This window comes from Carettochelys insculpta, chromosome 16 (genome assembly GCF_033958435.1).
Source record: "Carettochelys insculpta isolate YL-2023 chromosome 16, ASM3395843v1, whole genome shotgun sequence".
NCBI lineage: Eukaryota > Metazoa > Chordata > Testudines > Carettochelyidae > Carettochelys > Carettochelys insculpta.
Genome location: NC_134152.1, coordinates 36,860,040 through 36,874,159, shown reverse-complemented (window position 1 = coordinate 36,874,159; position 14,120 = coordinate 36,860,040). Strand labels below are relative to the sequence as shown.

At 60.2% G+C, this 14,120-nt stretch overlaps 1 protein-coding gene across 5 annotated transcripts in view; it reads left to right on the top strand.

The window, feature by feature from the left end:
• The window catches only part of LOC142021814 (hexosaminidase D-like), a 28,128-nt gene that overhangs the window by 8,757 nt on the left and 5,251 nt on the right, over window positions 1-14,120 (top strand). For 4 of the 5 annotated variants that reach the window (XM_075011021.1, XM_075011023.1, XM_075011019.1 and 1 more), the window contains 11 exons: window positions 69-211; window positions 1,436-1,612; window positions 2,362-2,587; window positions 3,156-3,265; window positions 3,573-3,660; window positions 5,078-5,242; window positions 8,284-8,467; window positions 8,998-9,069; window positions 9,681-9,885; window positions 10,465-10,547; window positions 12,697-12,775. In XM_075011021.1, coding sequence (XP_074867122.1) covers window positions 1,518-1,612; window positions 2,362-2,587; window positions 3,156-3,265; window positions 3,573-3,660; window positions 5,078-5,242; window positions 8,284-8,467; window positions 8,998-9,069; window positions 9,681-9,885; window positions 10,465-10,547; window positions 12,697-12,775 — 1,307 coding nt within the window. In that variant the 5' untranslated portion in view covers window positions 69-211; window positions 1,436-1,517. The remainder of the gene's footprint in view (window positions 1-68; window positions 212-1,435; window positions 1,613-2,361; window positions 2,588-3,155; window positions 3,266-3,572; window positions 3,661-5,077; window positions 5,243-8,283; window positions 8,468-8,997; window positions 9,070-9,680; window positions 9,886-10,464; window positions 10,548-12,696; window positions 12,776-14,120) is intronic. The other variant, XM_075011022.1, reaches the window with a different exon arrangement.

The following is a 14,120-nucleotide window of genomic DNA, read 5'->3' as shown; positions in this document are numbered from 1 at the left end:
GTGCTGTTCCAGTGTCTTTGAGACACTTTGCTTGTGTTTCTTACTGGCCTCTCTTTCCCCTTGGGCAGGGCCCTCCCACTATGCTGGTTCCCTGGATGGGCTAATCCAGTGAAGGGTGCTCCTCCCCAGAGGATGGCTGCTTTTTAAAACTGCCCTGATGCTGGTGACCTCCCGGAAGCTTTTCCAGTCAGCTGCCACCAGTGGTGTCCAGGTAAAAACCATCGTCTTCTGAGCTGCAGTAAATCTTCTGCTAATGAACCTGCTCCTCTGCTGGCTGATGCTGGGTTTAAAGGCCCAAACACCAGGGAACCTGGTGCTCTGTCCCTGGCATGTCCTGTGGAGCTGGCAGGGGTGCAGAATGAATGTGCTTGTGTGATACGCTCTCAGCAGCGACCGCCCCAGCATGCTTCACAAAATTCCCATCCCCAGTGTGCAGATGAGGAAACTGAGGCATAGCACTGGGATGCTAACTTACCCAAGGTCGGTCAGTCAGCCCAGTGCTGGGCCCACTAGGCAACACTGTCTTGAGCCCTCTCAAAGCAGTATTCCTCTCCTAGCCGCCTCTACCTCTCTGCTTCTGCACCTGCTAGTTACTTGGGCTGAGTCCTTGTCTAATTTAGCTCAGGCCCCCTTGGGTCCAAGGTGGTCCTGTGCAGTTTGCCTGGGCTCTGCTGTGCACCCTAGTAGCACTAGCTTAAAAACCACAGGGCATCAGACCTTGCCCGCCACTTAGCTGCCTCCTGAGAGAGATCCATCTCGTCTGCAGCATTTCAGGGTGGCTGCTGAGAACATTGGCCTCCAGCCTTTGTCTTGGCTGGGATACGAAGCAAGAACAGAGCCAGGGCCTAGCCTGAAGGCTGGCAAGGCAGAGCTCAGACACACTCCCCAGACAGGCGGGTGAGCTCATCTGGGCAAGGCTTACATTGCCTTACCTTGTCATGGCACCTGGAGCAGGGGCCCATGGTGAGACCATCCCTGTTCCAGGGAGTTTGCTGATGAGAGCTGAACAGTGGTGAAGTGATCCTCCAGGTCCCAGCCAGTGTCAAGTGGACCTGAGCACAAGAGATGGGCAGTGGAAATTAGTCTCCTGACTTTCCACGGTGCAAACAGAGGTGATCAGCGCACCCAAGCTGAGAGCTGTACTCAGATCTCCTGGGCCCCAGGCCAGTGCCCAGGACTGTCCTGCATGGCACAAGTGGAGTGCAGCGGCCCGAGAGGTGACTGGACATTGGCAGATGGGAGCTAGCTGGCACAGGCCCATGAAAGGGTGTCTGGTGCATACAGCTTGTACCGGGGTGTGCCTAACCCCGTGAGTTAGGGCTGGTTCGCCTGGGCCCTCCTGCCACGCTCCTTTGCAGCGCTGCCTTGTAGCTGCGTGTAGCTTTCCAGGGCCTGAGCTCTCCTCCCGTGTCCCTTCCCCCCACGTGGACGGTAGGTCCTGGCCCTGGGTGGCGATTTCCCCAGCGCTTCACCTGCTGCTCTGCAGTGCACCTGGCTCTCCTGCTCGCCTTGCAGCTATGGCCTTCCTGCGGATCCAGAAGCTGAACCTCCTGCGCCTCACGGTGCTCTTGATCGTGGCCTTAGCAGGCATCAGATTTCTTTTCCGAGACAGGTAAGATGTCTGGCTGCTCTGGGGGCAGGGCTGGGCCAGCTGAGGAGCCTGCCACCCCCACCACTTGGAGCGGAGGTCCTGCCGTCCAGCCCCAAGGCAGCTCCTTAGTCGAGCGGGGGCACCTAGGTCCTTCCCTGGCCCTTGGCCCTAAATCTGCGCTGGCGTGACCAACTGCGCCTGCCGCAGGCATATGGATTTGCAGCCCTCCTTCTGAACCGGAGGGGCGGCTTGGCTCTTGCTGGGAAGCTGCAGTATCTCTGGCTGGGGGCAGGAGTGTCCTGAGACCCCATTGCTTGCCCACAGGCAGTGTCAGCTCTGCCCCATAAAAGCTGTCCCTGACTGATAGCTCCGAGGCAGTGTCCTGGTCTGCCAGCGACTGCAGGGACCAGGGACTGAGTGACCAGCCCCAGGCGGTGTCTGTGGGACTCTCCTGCAGAGCACACGCAGTAGGTGGGGCTGTTCTGCTCACACTCTACTGGGCCAGCAGCTGTCCTGGGGGTGGCTAGAGCAGGGCACCCCTCTTTGGTTTCAGTTAATTGGGTGCCTCTAGGAGTGGGGAAGCAGCCGCACTGACAGCCTGGAGGCTGAAGGCCCTGCCTGTCTTCAGCGCAGCTTTCCTCCGCTCCGTCGGAGCCCCCCAGGCAGGGAGGGAACTCGGTGTTGTGGCCCCTCTGCCAAGGCTGCCCACGAGGGGGCTGGTACACTGGGGTGCTGCTGACTGGTGCCAGCTGCTCTGTTCTGCATGGCAGCGGTGCTCTGGATCTGCACAAGAACATCAGCAAGAACAGTAACTTCTGGGGAAAGGGCGGAGAGGCCAAGACCCACAGCCAGGCCCTGGAGCTCTCGGCGGCAAAGGAGCCGGATCCAAAGCAAGACACCAAAAAGCGACTCTCCAAGGACTTCAGCGCCACGGAGATGAGGCTCGTCCACCTGGACCTGAAAGGAGCCGCGCCCAAGGTCTCCTACCTGGAGCAGGTGGGCAGCCGGCGGTTGCCCCCGCACCAGTCGCCCTGGCCCGCTGAGGGAGGGAACGTCCCAGTGGTTACGAGGAGATCTGGTGGGTGCCAGAGCCCAGCCCCTGGCTTTCTGTGCTCCCAGGACGCACGCTGCCCCTTCCAGCCATGGGCGCAAGGTGGCTGTGAGCAGCAGGGCGTCAGGGAGCGGAGGGCCTGCCACGGGGGCTCTCTGAACCTGGGGTGTTGCCCACCCCTGGGGCCATGGCACACTCAGCCCAGAGGTGTTACAGGGTGGCTCTGGCTGGCGTTCAGCATGAGAGAGACTCGCAGCAGCCCAGGGCGGCTGACTCCTTTGCTGCCCTTGTGGCACTGAAACCCAGCCGCCTGGCGTGGAGCCCTGCCGAGGCGGGTTTCTAGCCAGGCAAAGCCACGGGCTGTCTGATGCTATAAGCACAGCTCCCTGGAAGCCCAGGGGACTGCATCCACAGACCCCCTGGCCGAGTCTGGGCCATGGTCTCTGGCTCCCCGCTGCGTTCTCCAGACCCGGTGGGCTGGCCCATTGGCTCGGGCATTTGCTCTCCTTGCAGGTGTTTCCTCTGCTCTCCAAACTGGGCGCAAATGGGGTCCTGGTCGAGTACGAAGACATGTTTCCGTTTAAGGGCGAGCTGGAGATCCTCAAGGCTCCCTATGCATACAGGTGAGGTGCTGAGTGGGCAGGTGTGGAGGCAGCGGTTTGCCACCGGGGGGCTGGAGGTGTCTGAGGAGGAAGCATTGGGCTCTGTCTGTCGGCTGTGGGTATCCAAACGTACTGCAGCTCGGCACCAGAGGGGTGGCAAGGCTGGGTGTGGCCCTGCTGGCACAGTGCCGTAGATCTGAGCCAGCCACGATTCTGAGCTGGATTTAACACTCGGGGGCCGGCTTGGCTTGGGGTCAGCGAATGGCCTGAGTGGGGCAGTTGCTGGCTGGCAAACACAAAGCCTCTGACCTGGCCGTTGTCCCTGCAGTGAAGACGATGTTGAGAAGATCCAGCAGCTAGCAAAGCTCAACGGGCTGGAGGTGGTTCCCCTGGTGCAGACCTTCGGGCACGTGGAGGTAGGTGTTGGTCCTGGTGTGAGTCAACCCTTCCGCAGGGGCGGGCTGAGACCTGGGTGGTGAAAGGCAGGTCAGGCCATCCCGTTTGCTTTACGTCCTCTAGAAGAGGGCTGGCCCCAGGTGCCGGCATGGCTGTACCAAGCTCTGCGTAGAGCTGAAGCCCTGCTCACTCCCTCAGGCAGGCCTGGTGGTGCTCAGACACGGCCCCACCCCGGAGCTCTGCCCAGAAAAGCTCCATTATCTACGGGCTTAAACCAGGTGTCCCTGCGGCGCTACAGTTCCCATGGGCCCTCAGTGCCTTGCCCTAGAGGTGGACCCGTGGCAGCAGTAGACGGGGGTGGGGAAGGCATGTGATGGGACTTGCTGGTGGGGGGGCAGTGTCCCCAGGGCTGCTCACATAGGGCTCTCTTTGTAGGGCTTTCACCTCTCTGCCTCTCAGGGAGCCGGGTGAGTTCTTGGCCCTCAGACCATTGCCCTGTGGTTGTGCTCCCTTTGCCAGGCAGGGTGGGGCTGGAATGACAGTCCATTGCCCTTCGTTATGTTTCCCCGGGGGCAGCATTTAAAGGGGTCTAGATAAGGATGGATGTTTGTGGGATCTGAACAGGCAAACGTCTCCCTCTCCCCGGGGACTTGGTATCATTCCAAGCCTGAAGCGCCTGTGGGGCTGGGAACCCACGTGTTAAAAACACATGCCTCAGCCCAGTGTCACACCACTGGCTTCATGTGACCGTGGTCTGTGAGGCGCCAAGCTCTCTGGTTGCCGTGCAAGTCGCATCTGGTCACACTGAACCCGGCGTGGGTTCTGGGCCTCTTGGGTTTCTCTGCTGCCAAGTGAGGGGTCTCTCATTCTCTCCCTCACCTTGCCGCCTCCGTCTCGCTAACCCAGCCTGCTGGTGTTGGTCTCTGCCCCCAAGCTAGCCAGAACTGGCTTTTCCTCCCCTGTAACAGGGCAGCTGCCTCTGTCTCATGCAGGCGGGCTCCCAGGGGCTGGGAGCGAGCTGGCAAGGGGCCAACCAGGGGTCCTGCTTGGCTCCTTCCAGACAGAGCTCCACCTGCGCGTTCCCTGTGCATGAACAACTGGCGTTTGCACAGGTCTTGGCAGTGAGCCTGGGGAGGCTCCGGTGGGCTCTGACCCAGTGCACTCAGCTGGAGCTATTCCACAAGGGGCAGGCACAACCCTGCATGGTGCCAATCAAATGCCTCGGGGAGCTGGCAGGTGGCCCTGTGCCCCCAGAGCGTAGCATGGCTCTAGAGAGACAGAGCCCCTGGGAAGGAGATCAGAGACTTGCCTCCTTCCCTGTTACTCCTTCCCCACCTCGTCAAACTGCTCTCCTCCCACCACTGAGCGGGGGCTGCCCAGGGTTTGTGCATGCTGCTGTTGGGTTTGATGCTGGGTTGACGCACTTCCATGCGGCAGTTTATCCTCAAGCATGACAAGTACCGGTACCTGCGGGAGGTGGAGCGTTTCCCCAACAGCTTCAACCCCCACGTCCCAGGCACTCTGTCCCTGCTGAAGAACCTGCTGTCGCAGGTGATCGACAAACACAGACACTCCGCCTGGATCCACATCGGCGCCGACGAGGTAAGGGTGGGGAGGCACCTCATGCTCTGCTCTCAACCCCCTGTGGGCTCGGGGCTGGCGCTGTTCCCCACGCTGCACTTGGAGCGCAGAAGACTTTAAAGTGCCTCACCACTAAAGGCGTGAGCTGAAGCTGCCCGGTCTCAGAGATTCCCCAGCCACGGATTAGTATCACTGCTCCTACCCAAAGCCGAGAAAGGGCGCCCGGGAATCCCTTCCAGTGAGGAACCCTCAGTCTCCTTCAGCCCTCCCTCTGGAGAGTGCATGAAAGTGAGCTGCTGAGATCCACTGACGGGGGAACCTCGAATTGCTCTTGGTAGTTTGTCTGGGCAGTCTTAGAAACGTGCACCCAGAGCCTCTCGTCCTTTGCGACAGAGGAATCCGATCACACCCCAAAAGAGAGAGCGCTGTGTAAGCTAACGAAGGGAACCTGTTTGCGAAACAGCACATGGTTGCTCGGCTTTGCAGAGCACGTGGAAACAGGCTTAAAAACTCAGAATAGCTTCAGCTTGGCGAGTTCCAGTGTCCCCGGGCCGTGGGATGTGCTCGGCGCAGAGCAGTCCGACGAACCTGATTGCGTCTGACTAAACATTTCCTGCTCTGGCGTCTCTGTAGTTTTAAAACTTAGCCCTTGCCTGGCTCCAGGTTCTTATGTGTCCTTCCAGGAGGTCTTCTGCTGCCAACAGGAAACCGGAAGGGCCGTGCCTGCGGCTGCTCCTTCCATTCAAAAGCACGTACCCTGCTTTCGTTGGCTCCTCTGCCAACTCGCTTCCTGCTTCCCCATCTTCCTGGATGCCCCCAGGGCTCCCCGCCTGGGGCTGTCGCGCCTTTTAGAGGCAAGTCCCTTAGAGATCAGGCGAAAAGATGCCAATCACCGAGAAGAGCTCAGCAAACAGAGTGGGTAGATGGCACAGAGAAAAGGTGTTACCCCTCACTGTGCCCTTTAGTACTGCAGGAGCCCACTGTCCCCACGCACCAAAGACTGCCCCTGCCTTAGCAAGCTTCCCATCTGTGGATGGGCGCCCTAGACAGGCCCAGTTCTCGGTGCACAGCCCCATCTCTTGTGACAGCCCCTCTGGGTGGAGTGAAGGGCGGAGACAGGAAACGCCTGGAGAAGAGGCTTGCAGAGCTGCTCTGCCTTCCATCACGCTTGTCGCCCACACTTGTGAGGGGCTTCGTTGCAGGCTCTGCACCGCTGATGGCCTCCATTTACAGACCCCAAAGCATCTCCCCCTCTGTGTAGGGCACTGCTGAAATGTAGCCCCCCTCCCCGCCGGCTGCCGGGACACAGCTGTTTGGTGCCCAACAGTAGGTTGGCAGGTGGTGGCATTTCTGGCCAGCTTACCCAGGAATAAACTCCTGCCTGTTCTGCGGTGTCCCCTGGGCAAAGCGTGCTGCAGCGTTCCCTGGGAAAGTGCCTGTAACTCCCTTTGCCTGCCCTGGAGGGGGAAGGACTGAGCTGGCCCAGCCTGTGTGAACTTGAGGTTAGTGGGGGAATGGGGTTCTCCAGCCAGCAGCTCTTGCCCCATTGAAGAGCTAACAAGCTGTGCTGCCCTGACTCCTGACTGCCCAGTGATCTGGGGCCTTGTTCAGGTGGGGGTGGCCCTGTGTGTAGGTGCGGCTGCTTTTCCCTCTTTCTGTCCACGGAGGCTGCCTGGGGCGTGCATCTTAGCTCCTGGGGGAGCGAGGATCCAGCCCTGTGCAAGGAGCTTTCCTCTGCCACCGTCGTCCCCTGCTCTGTTTGGGGCCAGGGTCAGGGCCAAATGGGTGGGAGCTATGGCCGTGGCTGCCGAAAGACACTCGAGCTGTATGTCCTCCAAATGCTGCTGGCACTTGAGCCCATCCTGTCGGATGCTGTCACCCAGTCATTGCCGTGGGCACGGGAACTAGGGGGTGGGCAGCTCCCCTGGGTTCCTGGCCTAGTGCCCAGGGTCCCAGCTGCCTCCCCGACACCATGTGCTTTGCCGACGGCCTGTGCCCGAGGACGCTACTGCTGCTCCACTTCTCCAGGCCCGTCTGCCACCCCTGCCCCTCCTTTCCCAAGTGAGGCGGCCCAGTGGGCTAGCAGGGCTGAGGGCCGGCACTGGGGATCCGCCCCACCCTCCCTCACAAGACGCCCCTGCTGCTTTGCTGTACCGCCGCCCCCTCATGCTCCTGCCTCTCCCCTGGAACTGTGGGGCTAGGGCCGTCTGCCTCCGCTTCTTTCCCTGCCAGCGCCGGTGAGCAGGGGCTGGGGACCTCTGGCCAGCTCTGCACACTGGTTCCCAGCTGCTCAGATAGAGGAACATAAAACTATGGCAGGTGTGGAGACAGTGAATAAGGGGAAGTTATTTACTTGTGCCTGTAATAAAAGAACTAGAGGACACCAAATTAAACTAATGGGTAGCGGGTTTAAAACTAATAAAAGAAAGTTCTTCTTCACTCAGCGCGTGGTTAACCTGTGGAACTCCTTGCCAGAGGAAACTGTGAAGGCCAGGGCTAGGGCTATAAGAGAATTTAAAAAAGCACTAGATAAATTCGTGGAGGTTGGGTCCATAAAAGGCTGTTAGCCAAGGGTAGGAAAGGTGTCCCTGGCCTCTGGGTGTCAGAGGCTGGAGACGGATGGCAGGCGACAAATCACTTGATCGTTGTCTTTGGTCCACCTCCTCCAGGGCACCTGGCACAGGCTACTGGGCTGGATGGACCTTTGGTATGGCTGTTCTTATGTCCCAGCTGCCTACCTGCATGCTGGGGAGCTTTGCTTCCAGCCCTGTGGCCCAGGTCCTGACTGCTGGCCCTGTGCCAGGGCTTTTCTCCTGGCTTCCCCCGGGGGAGGGGGAAACGGGTCGGGGCAATGTCGGCTCCTCACAATGCTCCCGCACTGCTGGGGGCTGCATGCAGTTGCTGAGCAGGATGGAGGAGAGGAGCGAGTGCTGTGGGCCTGGTGCAGGGAGCAGTTTCCCATCATTGCTCCCTGGGAGGTGCCGATGCATCGCACTGACTCTGCCTCCTTGAGGCTATTCAGTGTCTGGTCTTGAGGCTTGTTTCCCACCCGGCAAATCCAGGTCTTTCACCTCGGCGAGGGGATGGAGTCCAAGACCTGGATCAGCCGCAACAATGGGGACGTGGGGAAGATGTACCTGAATCACATCAAGGAGGTTGTGAACTTCATCGTGACCAAGTACCAGGGGCTCCAGGTCCTGCTGTGGGACGACATGCTGAGGAAGATCAGTGTAGGAGCCATCCAAGGTGGGGCTGGCTCCGTTCTCCTTGCTGGGAGGAGCTTGCGGGGGGGGGGGGGGGCGTGACCCCTGCATGTCTCAGCAGCAGCATCCTGCAGTCACCCCCTCATGCTGCTGCTGTGAGGGTCCAGCTGCCAGGTGGTTACCTGGGGCATCTCTCCAACCACCCCCAGCGCTGTCTGGGAGGAGTGAGGGGAGGGGAGAAAATGCTGCACGCAGGCTAGAGTGTCCCAGGTGGTTGGGGGCGTCACTAAAAGTGGGGAGGGCCACAGGTGCCTGAACCGTGTCCCCGTTGGCTTTTGAAAGTGATGGGGCTGTGCCCCCACTCCCCTTGCCAGCACCCCAGTCCCCACCCGCAGTGGCGCTGCATCCGGATGTGCTGGTATTGGTGCAGTTTGGAGTCACGCAGTCACCCTGGTGCTTTGTGGTGGAACGAGGTCAGGGGTGTTGCCTCACCGGCCTCCTCTGTCCTCCCCCCGGAGCCCAGGGGAGGGAAGCTGTTGCATTCTCTGTCCCCCGGGTTTCTCTGTGCTGCAGAGTCGGGCATACCGAAGCATGCCTCCCCGGTGCTGTGGTTTTACTCCCCGGACTTGGACCTGGAGCTCATAGGTGAGGGGCCGCGCCCGCGACTGTTTCTCTCCTGTGCTGATTTGTGAGCTGTGCCTGATGGCGTGTCCTGGGGGCAAAGGCCAAGCTGAGCCTGGTTGTCAGCTGGGGACGGCGCCAGGGAAGTCAGGGCCACGTTTCCGCGGTGTCCTGCCCCACTATGTCCCAGGTGATTTTTGTGCCATGGACCACGGTGCCTAGGAGATCCTGGGGTCCCTCCATATCCCTGCATGGGGGTTGCCAGCTGGGGAGTGTCTGGGTCACGTTCGAGCCAGTAACCGAAAGGTAGCAGAGGGTCTAGGACGGAGCCTAACAAAGCTCCGAGCCACCCGCCAGCTTGGAGCGTTGTCCAGATGAGTGGGTGGGTGTGTAGTGGTGTTGGCAGCTCTTGGGCTGGGTGCGTGTGCCCATGCCTCCGGCTTGGCAGCTGGAGCCGTGCTCGCCTCCTGCACAGCTTGACACCACTGGGTCCATGTGGGGCCTGTGGTGACACCCGCCTGGGGGCTCGCTGTTGGCACCAGGCTGCCCTTGGAAGTGCCCGGCGGAAGCTCAGCCCGTTGGCACTGGCGGATGTTTTCCAGCTGTTTGCTGACCTCGGGGTCTTTCCCTTCCAGACACGTTTGTTTCGAAGTACGCGGACAGCGGCTTTGAAACCGTGTGGTTTGCGAGTGCCTTCAAAGGCACCACTGGCCCCACGCAGGCCTGGACCCCTCTAAATGACCACCTGAAGAACCACCTGAGCTGGCTGAAGGTGATCCAGGCCATGTCCAAGCACCCAGACATCAAGTTCCAGGGAACTGCCATCACGGGGTGGCAGAGGTGAGGCCCTGCACTCGGCTGGCGGCTGTGGGGAAAGCAGCTGGCCATCTGCGCCTGACTTGCACTGCTTGCTGGGAACGTCGCCTCTCCCCTGCAGGGAGATTGAGTGGGGGGAGACCAGCCCCAGGCTTTGCTGGAACCGCTGTGCTGTGGCCAAAGCAGGAATGCTGCCTTCAGGCCGGGGCAGCCCCTTCGTGTGCATCTTCCTGCTAATGGCCCGGAGCTCGGAGTAGAGCACCAGGAAGGCCTGGCGAGCTGGGGAGCAGAGTTATGGGGGATGAGAGAAATGGTCCCAGCATGGCTGGGTGGAGGGTCTGTCAGGGCAGGGGAGCTGGGGGTTTCTGCTGGGGTTCAGGGCAGCTCAGGGACCCTGCAGGTTGTCAGTGGAAGGCTCTGGGGATGTGTGCGGCTGTATGTGCATCTACCTCCCAGGGCTGTGCTGAAGGGACAGCTGCGAGGCCGCAGGGCAGCTGGCATTGGGCCGTAGGAGATAATCTGCACTACTACCCTGAGAGCACTGACAGGCGGAGAATGGGGCAGCAGGTTCTCCAGCGTGACCCTGTGCTGCTGTCCCCGCAGGTACGATCACTACTCTGTGCTGTGTGAGCTGCTGCCCGTGGGGATCCCGTCCCTGGCTGTGTGCCTGCAGACGCTGGTGAACGGTGAGGGGCCATCACACCTCCGTTAACCCAGCCCAGGATGCCAAAGGTGGTGTGGGCTAGCGATTAGGCCAGGTGGCTAGGAGCCAGGACTCCTGGGCTGTTTCCGGCTGTGCCCTGGAGGCCTTGGGTAGTACAGTCTCTGCGGGCCTCTGTGACTTGGTCTAAATGGGCTTTTGTCCTGATTTTTAACTGTTTGGTCTAAGCATGTGATAGAGACGAGAGAGTCTCATTAGCATCTGGACCTCGCGGGTTAGTGCTCAGCGGCCTCTGGCTTGTTTCTGTTCAGAGGCAAAGGGATGAAATCGGTTGTTTCTTTACAACATTGGCAAAGCCTGAACACGTCGGTCACGTCGCTGGACACGGGAGGGATCCAACAGCAGGCAGGGTCCTCACTCATTACTCCCAGCCTCTCTCCAGCCAGCCCTGGGCCTCAGAGCTCTCCCTGGGCTGTAAGGGTCGTCTCCTTTGTGCTTCTGTGCAACATATCCTCTGGGTGGGTGCGCACACGCGCACACACACACTTTACTGGCATAGGCACCTTCATCAGGTGGCCAACCAGGTAGAGACTAAGACCCAAAATAGCTGTGGATAGAGAGCAAAGCAGCACCTGTGATAGGTTTATATATATATATAATATCATTTTTTTGGCTCTTCTGTTTGTCATTTTATAAGAATTTTTAAAATCATTTATATGTAAATAAATTCTGTACTTGGTAGATCTATGTCCTATGTATCTCTGTAGCTAGCTAGATAAAAATATAAATCTCTAATATGTGGCTCAATGCCCTCCCACCCTCCGTGCCCCGCTCCCCCCGCCCTAAGCCAGTGCCTGGAGCTCGCCAGAGCTGTTGCTGCCAAGCACTGGGAGACACATGCAGGGCAGCGGGCAGCACTCCCAGTGCACGGCTCCGAGCAGGAGCCGCATTTCGTGGCTCGAGGCTGCGGGTTGGCCAGCCCTGATCCCTCCATCTGCCCCCACTAGAGAGCTGGGGCTCGGGGAGAGGAGTACCACCAGTACCGTGCAGCCGTCCGGCCAGCTCACCGTTTCCGTCGTCTCCGCCTGTCTCGCCTGCTGAGCAGGTGGAGTGCTGCCCACTGCCCGGGGCAGCAGTGGGGTTCGTTCCCCTGACTGGTGAACGCTCCGACCTGGAAACGCAGCTCGCTCGGCCTTGAAGCTGCAGGCTGGCAGCCGGGGGATTGGCGCTTTCTTGGGTGTTCTGGCTCTCTGTGCCATTTGGATTCAGGGATCCCAGCTGGGGCGCCCCCTGCGGCAGGCAGGAGGGCTGTGTGCGCTGCCGTAGCCATGAGGTTGCCCAGTGCTGACGAGCGCTCTGCAATCCCCGGTAGTTTTTAGGTTCGCCGTGCCGCATCAGGAACAGGGCGAGGGCCGGTGGGGGAGCGGGAGGTCGTTTGACCCAGGGGCTCTCCAGATGTGGCCCTGGGAATTAACTAACTGTGCCTGGCATTGCAGTGGCACTCGGGTGCCTAGGGAGGCCATGCAGGAAACGGGTCTGCCCGGCAGCTGTGTGCCGTAATACACCCCCATGTGGCCAGTCTGCGGCCAGAGTTCCCGGTGCTTACCGGAGACTTGTTGACTGTCCTCCATCATCAAGTGCAGGCTCCTGTGTCCTGAGCTTGCTGGCGGAGGGGCAGGAGCTGACCAGCCAGGATTTCCTGGGGGAAACGGCTCCTCAGTTAAAGGGCTGGCCAGCCTTGGCACCAGGGGCAGCTCCCAGCCCACAGAAACGCACCTAGATAGCTCTCCTTGTAATGCGTGCCAGCTCAAAATCATGCACCCGCTGCAGCCCAGGCCGAGCTGAGCCACCCCAAGCATGTACCACTGGGGTCCAGGCAGGTTTGCACTCGAGGCAGATGGCCCCTCCAGCTGCTACCTGCACTTCTGCAGCTACACTGCTGTCTCTAGCCTGCTGGCTCAAATGGGGGCCGTGTCCCCAGTGCTGTGTGCAGATGTGGTCTGCAGAGGCAGGTGCCCCTCGGAAGCAGTTTGCCAGAGCTTTAAAGGGCAGTGAGCTCGTAGCAAGCTGCCAGGCGAGTCCCTCGGGGTAAAATTTAGGCTCTCTGAGCTTCTGTCTGCACTGTCCTGTCCCCTCGCCTCCCCTAACCTGTGTGTCCTCTCCTTCCCTGCCAGGTGGATTTACTGAAGCAACCAAAAAGAAAACCCTGGATGTGCTGGGCTTCCGGAACATCCATCTGGAGAAAGGCACGTGGTACGTTGCTCCCGCTGGCCGGCTGGTCCCTGGGGCTGCCTGGAGCTGTGGACGTGAGCACATACTGAGCAGTCCCTGAGCCCAGCCAGCTGCTACGTATCCTGGTCCTTCTGGTAACTCTTGTTTGGGCAGCCTTGCCAGCACACAGTGCCTGCTGCACGTGTCTGAGCCCCGGAGCCCAAGTGCCTGCCCTGCAGAGGCAAGGCAGGGCACAGAGCCGCCAGTGTGTCAGGGTGGGGCTGGCTCTCCTGCATCTCAAGCTGGTGAGCTAAGCTGTTCACCATCTGAGCCACCCATTCTGGTTTAGCTGCTGCTTCTCTCGGGTGGCCCTCCCTCCAAAACGGGCAGGCTCCGCTTGCTGGCAGGAGGTGCTTGGCACGCAGGCCTGGTCCCCGCAGCCTCCAGGTATCTCCCTTCCCCTGCCACAGGCTGGGGCCCCAGCCCAGAGGGTCACTGTGAACCTGGTCTCCAAGTGCCCCTTGGTTAGCACCCGCCCCCTGCGGCGTGCGCCTTGTACAGGTGTTGCCCTCCTGACACCGGCGCTTGCATTGCCCGCCGGCTCACTGGCGAGGGGTTCGGTTTGTTTCTAGCAGCCTCTCAGCCCTCTAAAGCTCTGGCAAACTGTGCTCCAGAGCTGACTCCTCAGAGCATTAGCTGCGAAAGCCTCAAAGGCAGATGCATGTGCCTGGGCTTAGATTCTCCATATCAGCTCCCTAAGGGCAAAGTAATCGAGTCCTGTCCTGGGGCTGATGTACCAGCCACCGCCTCCTAACACCCAAACTGACAGTGCTCTACGGAGCAGTCCGGCTCTTCCAGTCCCTCCCTTGCCAGCGGGAGTGACAGCCCTGCCCCATGGCAAACAGCCTCCCCCCGCCCCCGGCCAGCCAGCCCACGTGGGATGCTGTGGGGAGGGGCAGCTCTCGCCTTCCGAGGGTGCAGTTGTTGGACCGGTAGCCTGGGATTCGGGAGATGCTGCTTCATTCCCCTGCTCTGCTCAGCTCCCTGCTCCCGTCTGGCGGTGGGGATGACAGCCCTGCCCCATGGCAGCTGTGGGGGTAAATAATCAGATACTGAGGTGCTCAAACACTGGGCTGGCGGGGGCCCAGCTGGGTGTAACTCAGACACCACCAGGAAGGAAATCTCCATCGTATGGCACAGCCCCTTTGTTCACATGCCTAAATCATCTGTGAGGAGTACAGTGACTGTTCACCCCAGGCATGGACTGACAGGCGACAGGGACGTCCCCCCAGTGGGGTAGTCTCTCCCCATCGATTTGAGCCTCTTATCCAGGGGATGACTCAGTCTCTGGCTCAGCACAGCTCTGGCTGTGCCTGACTCAACTTAG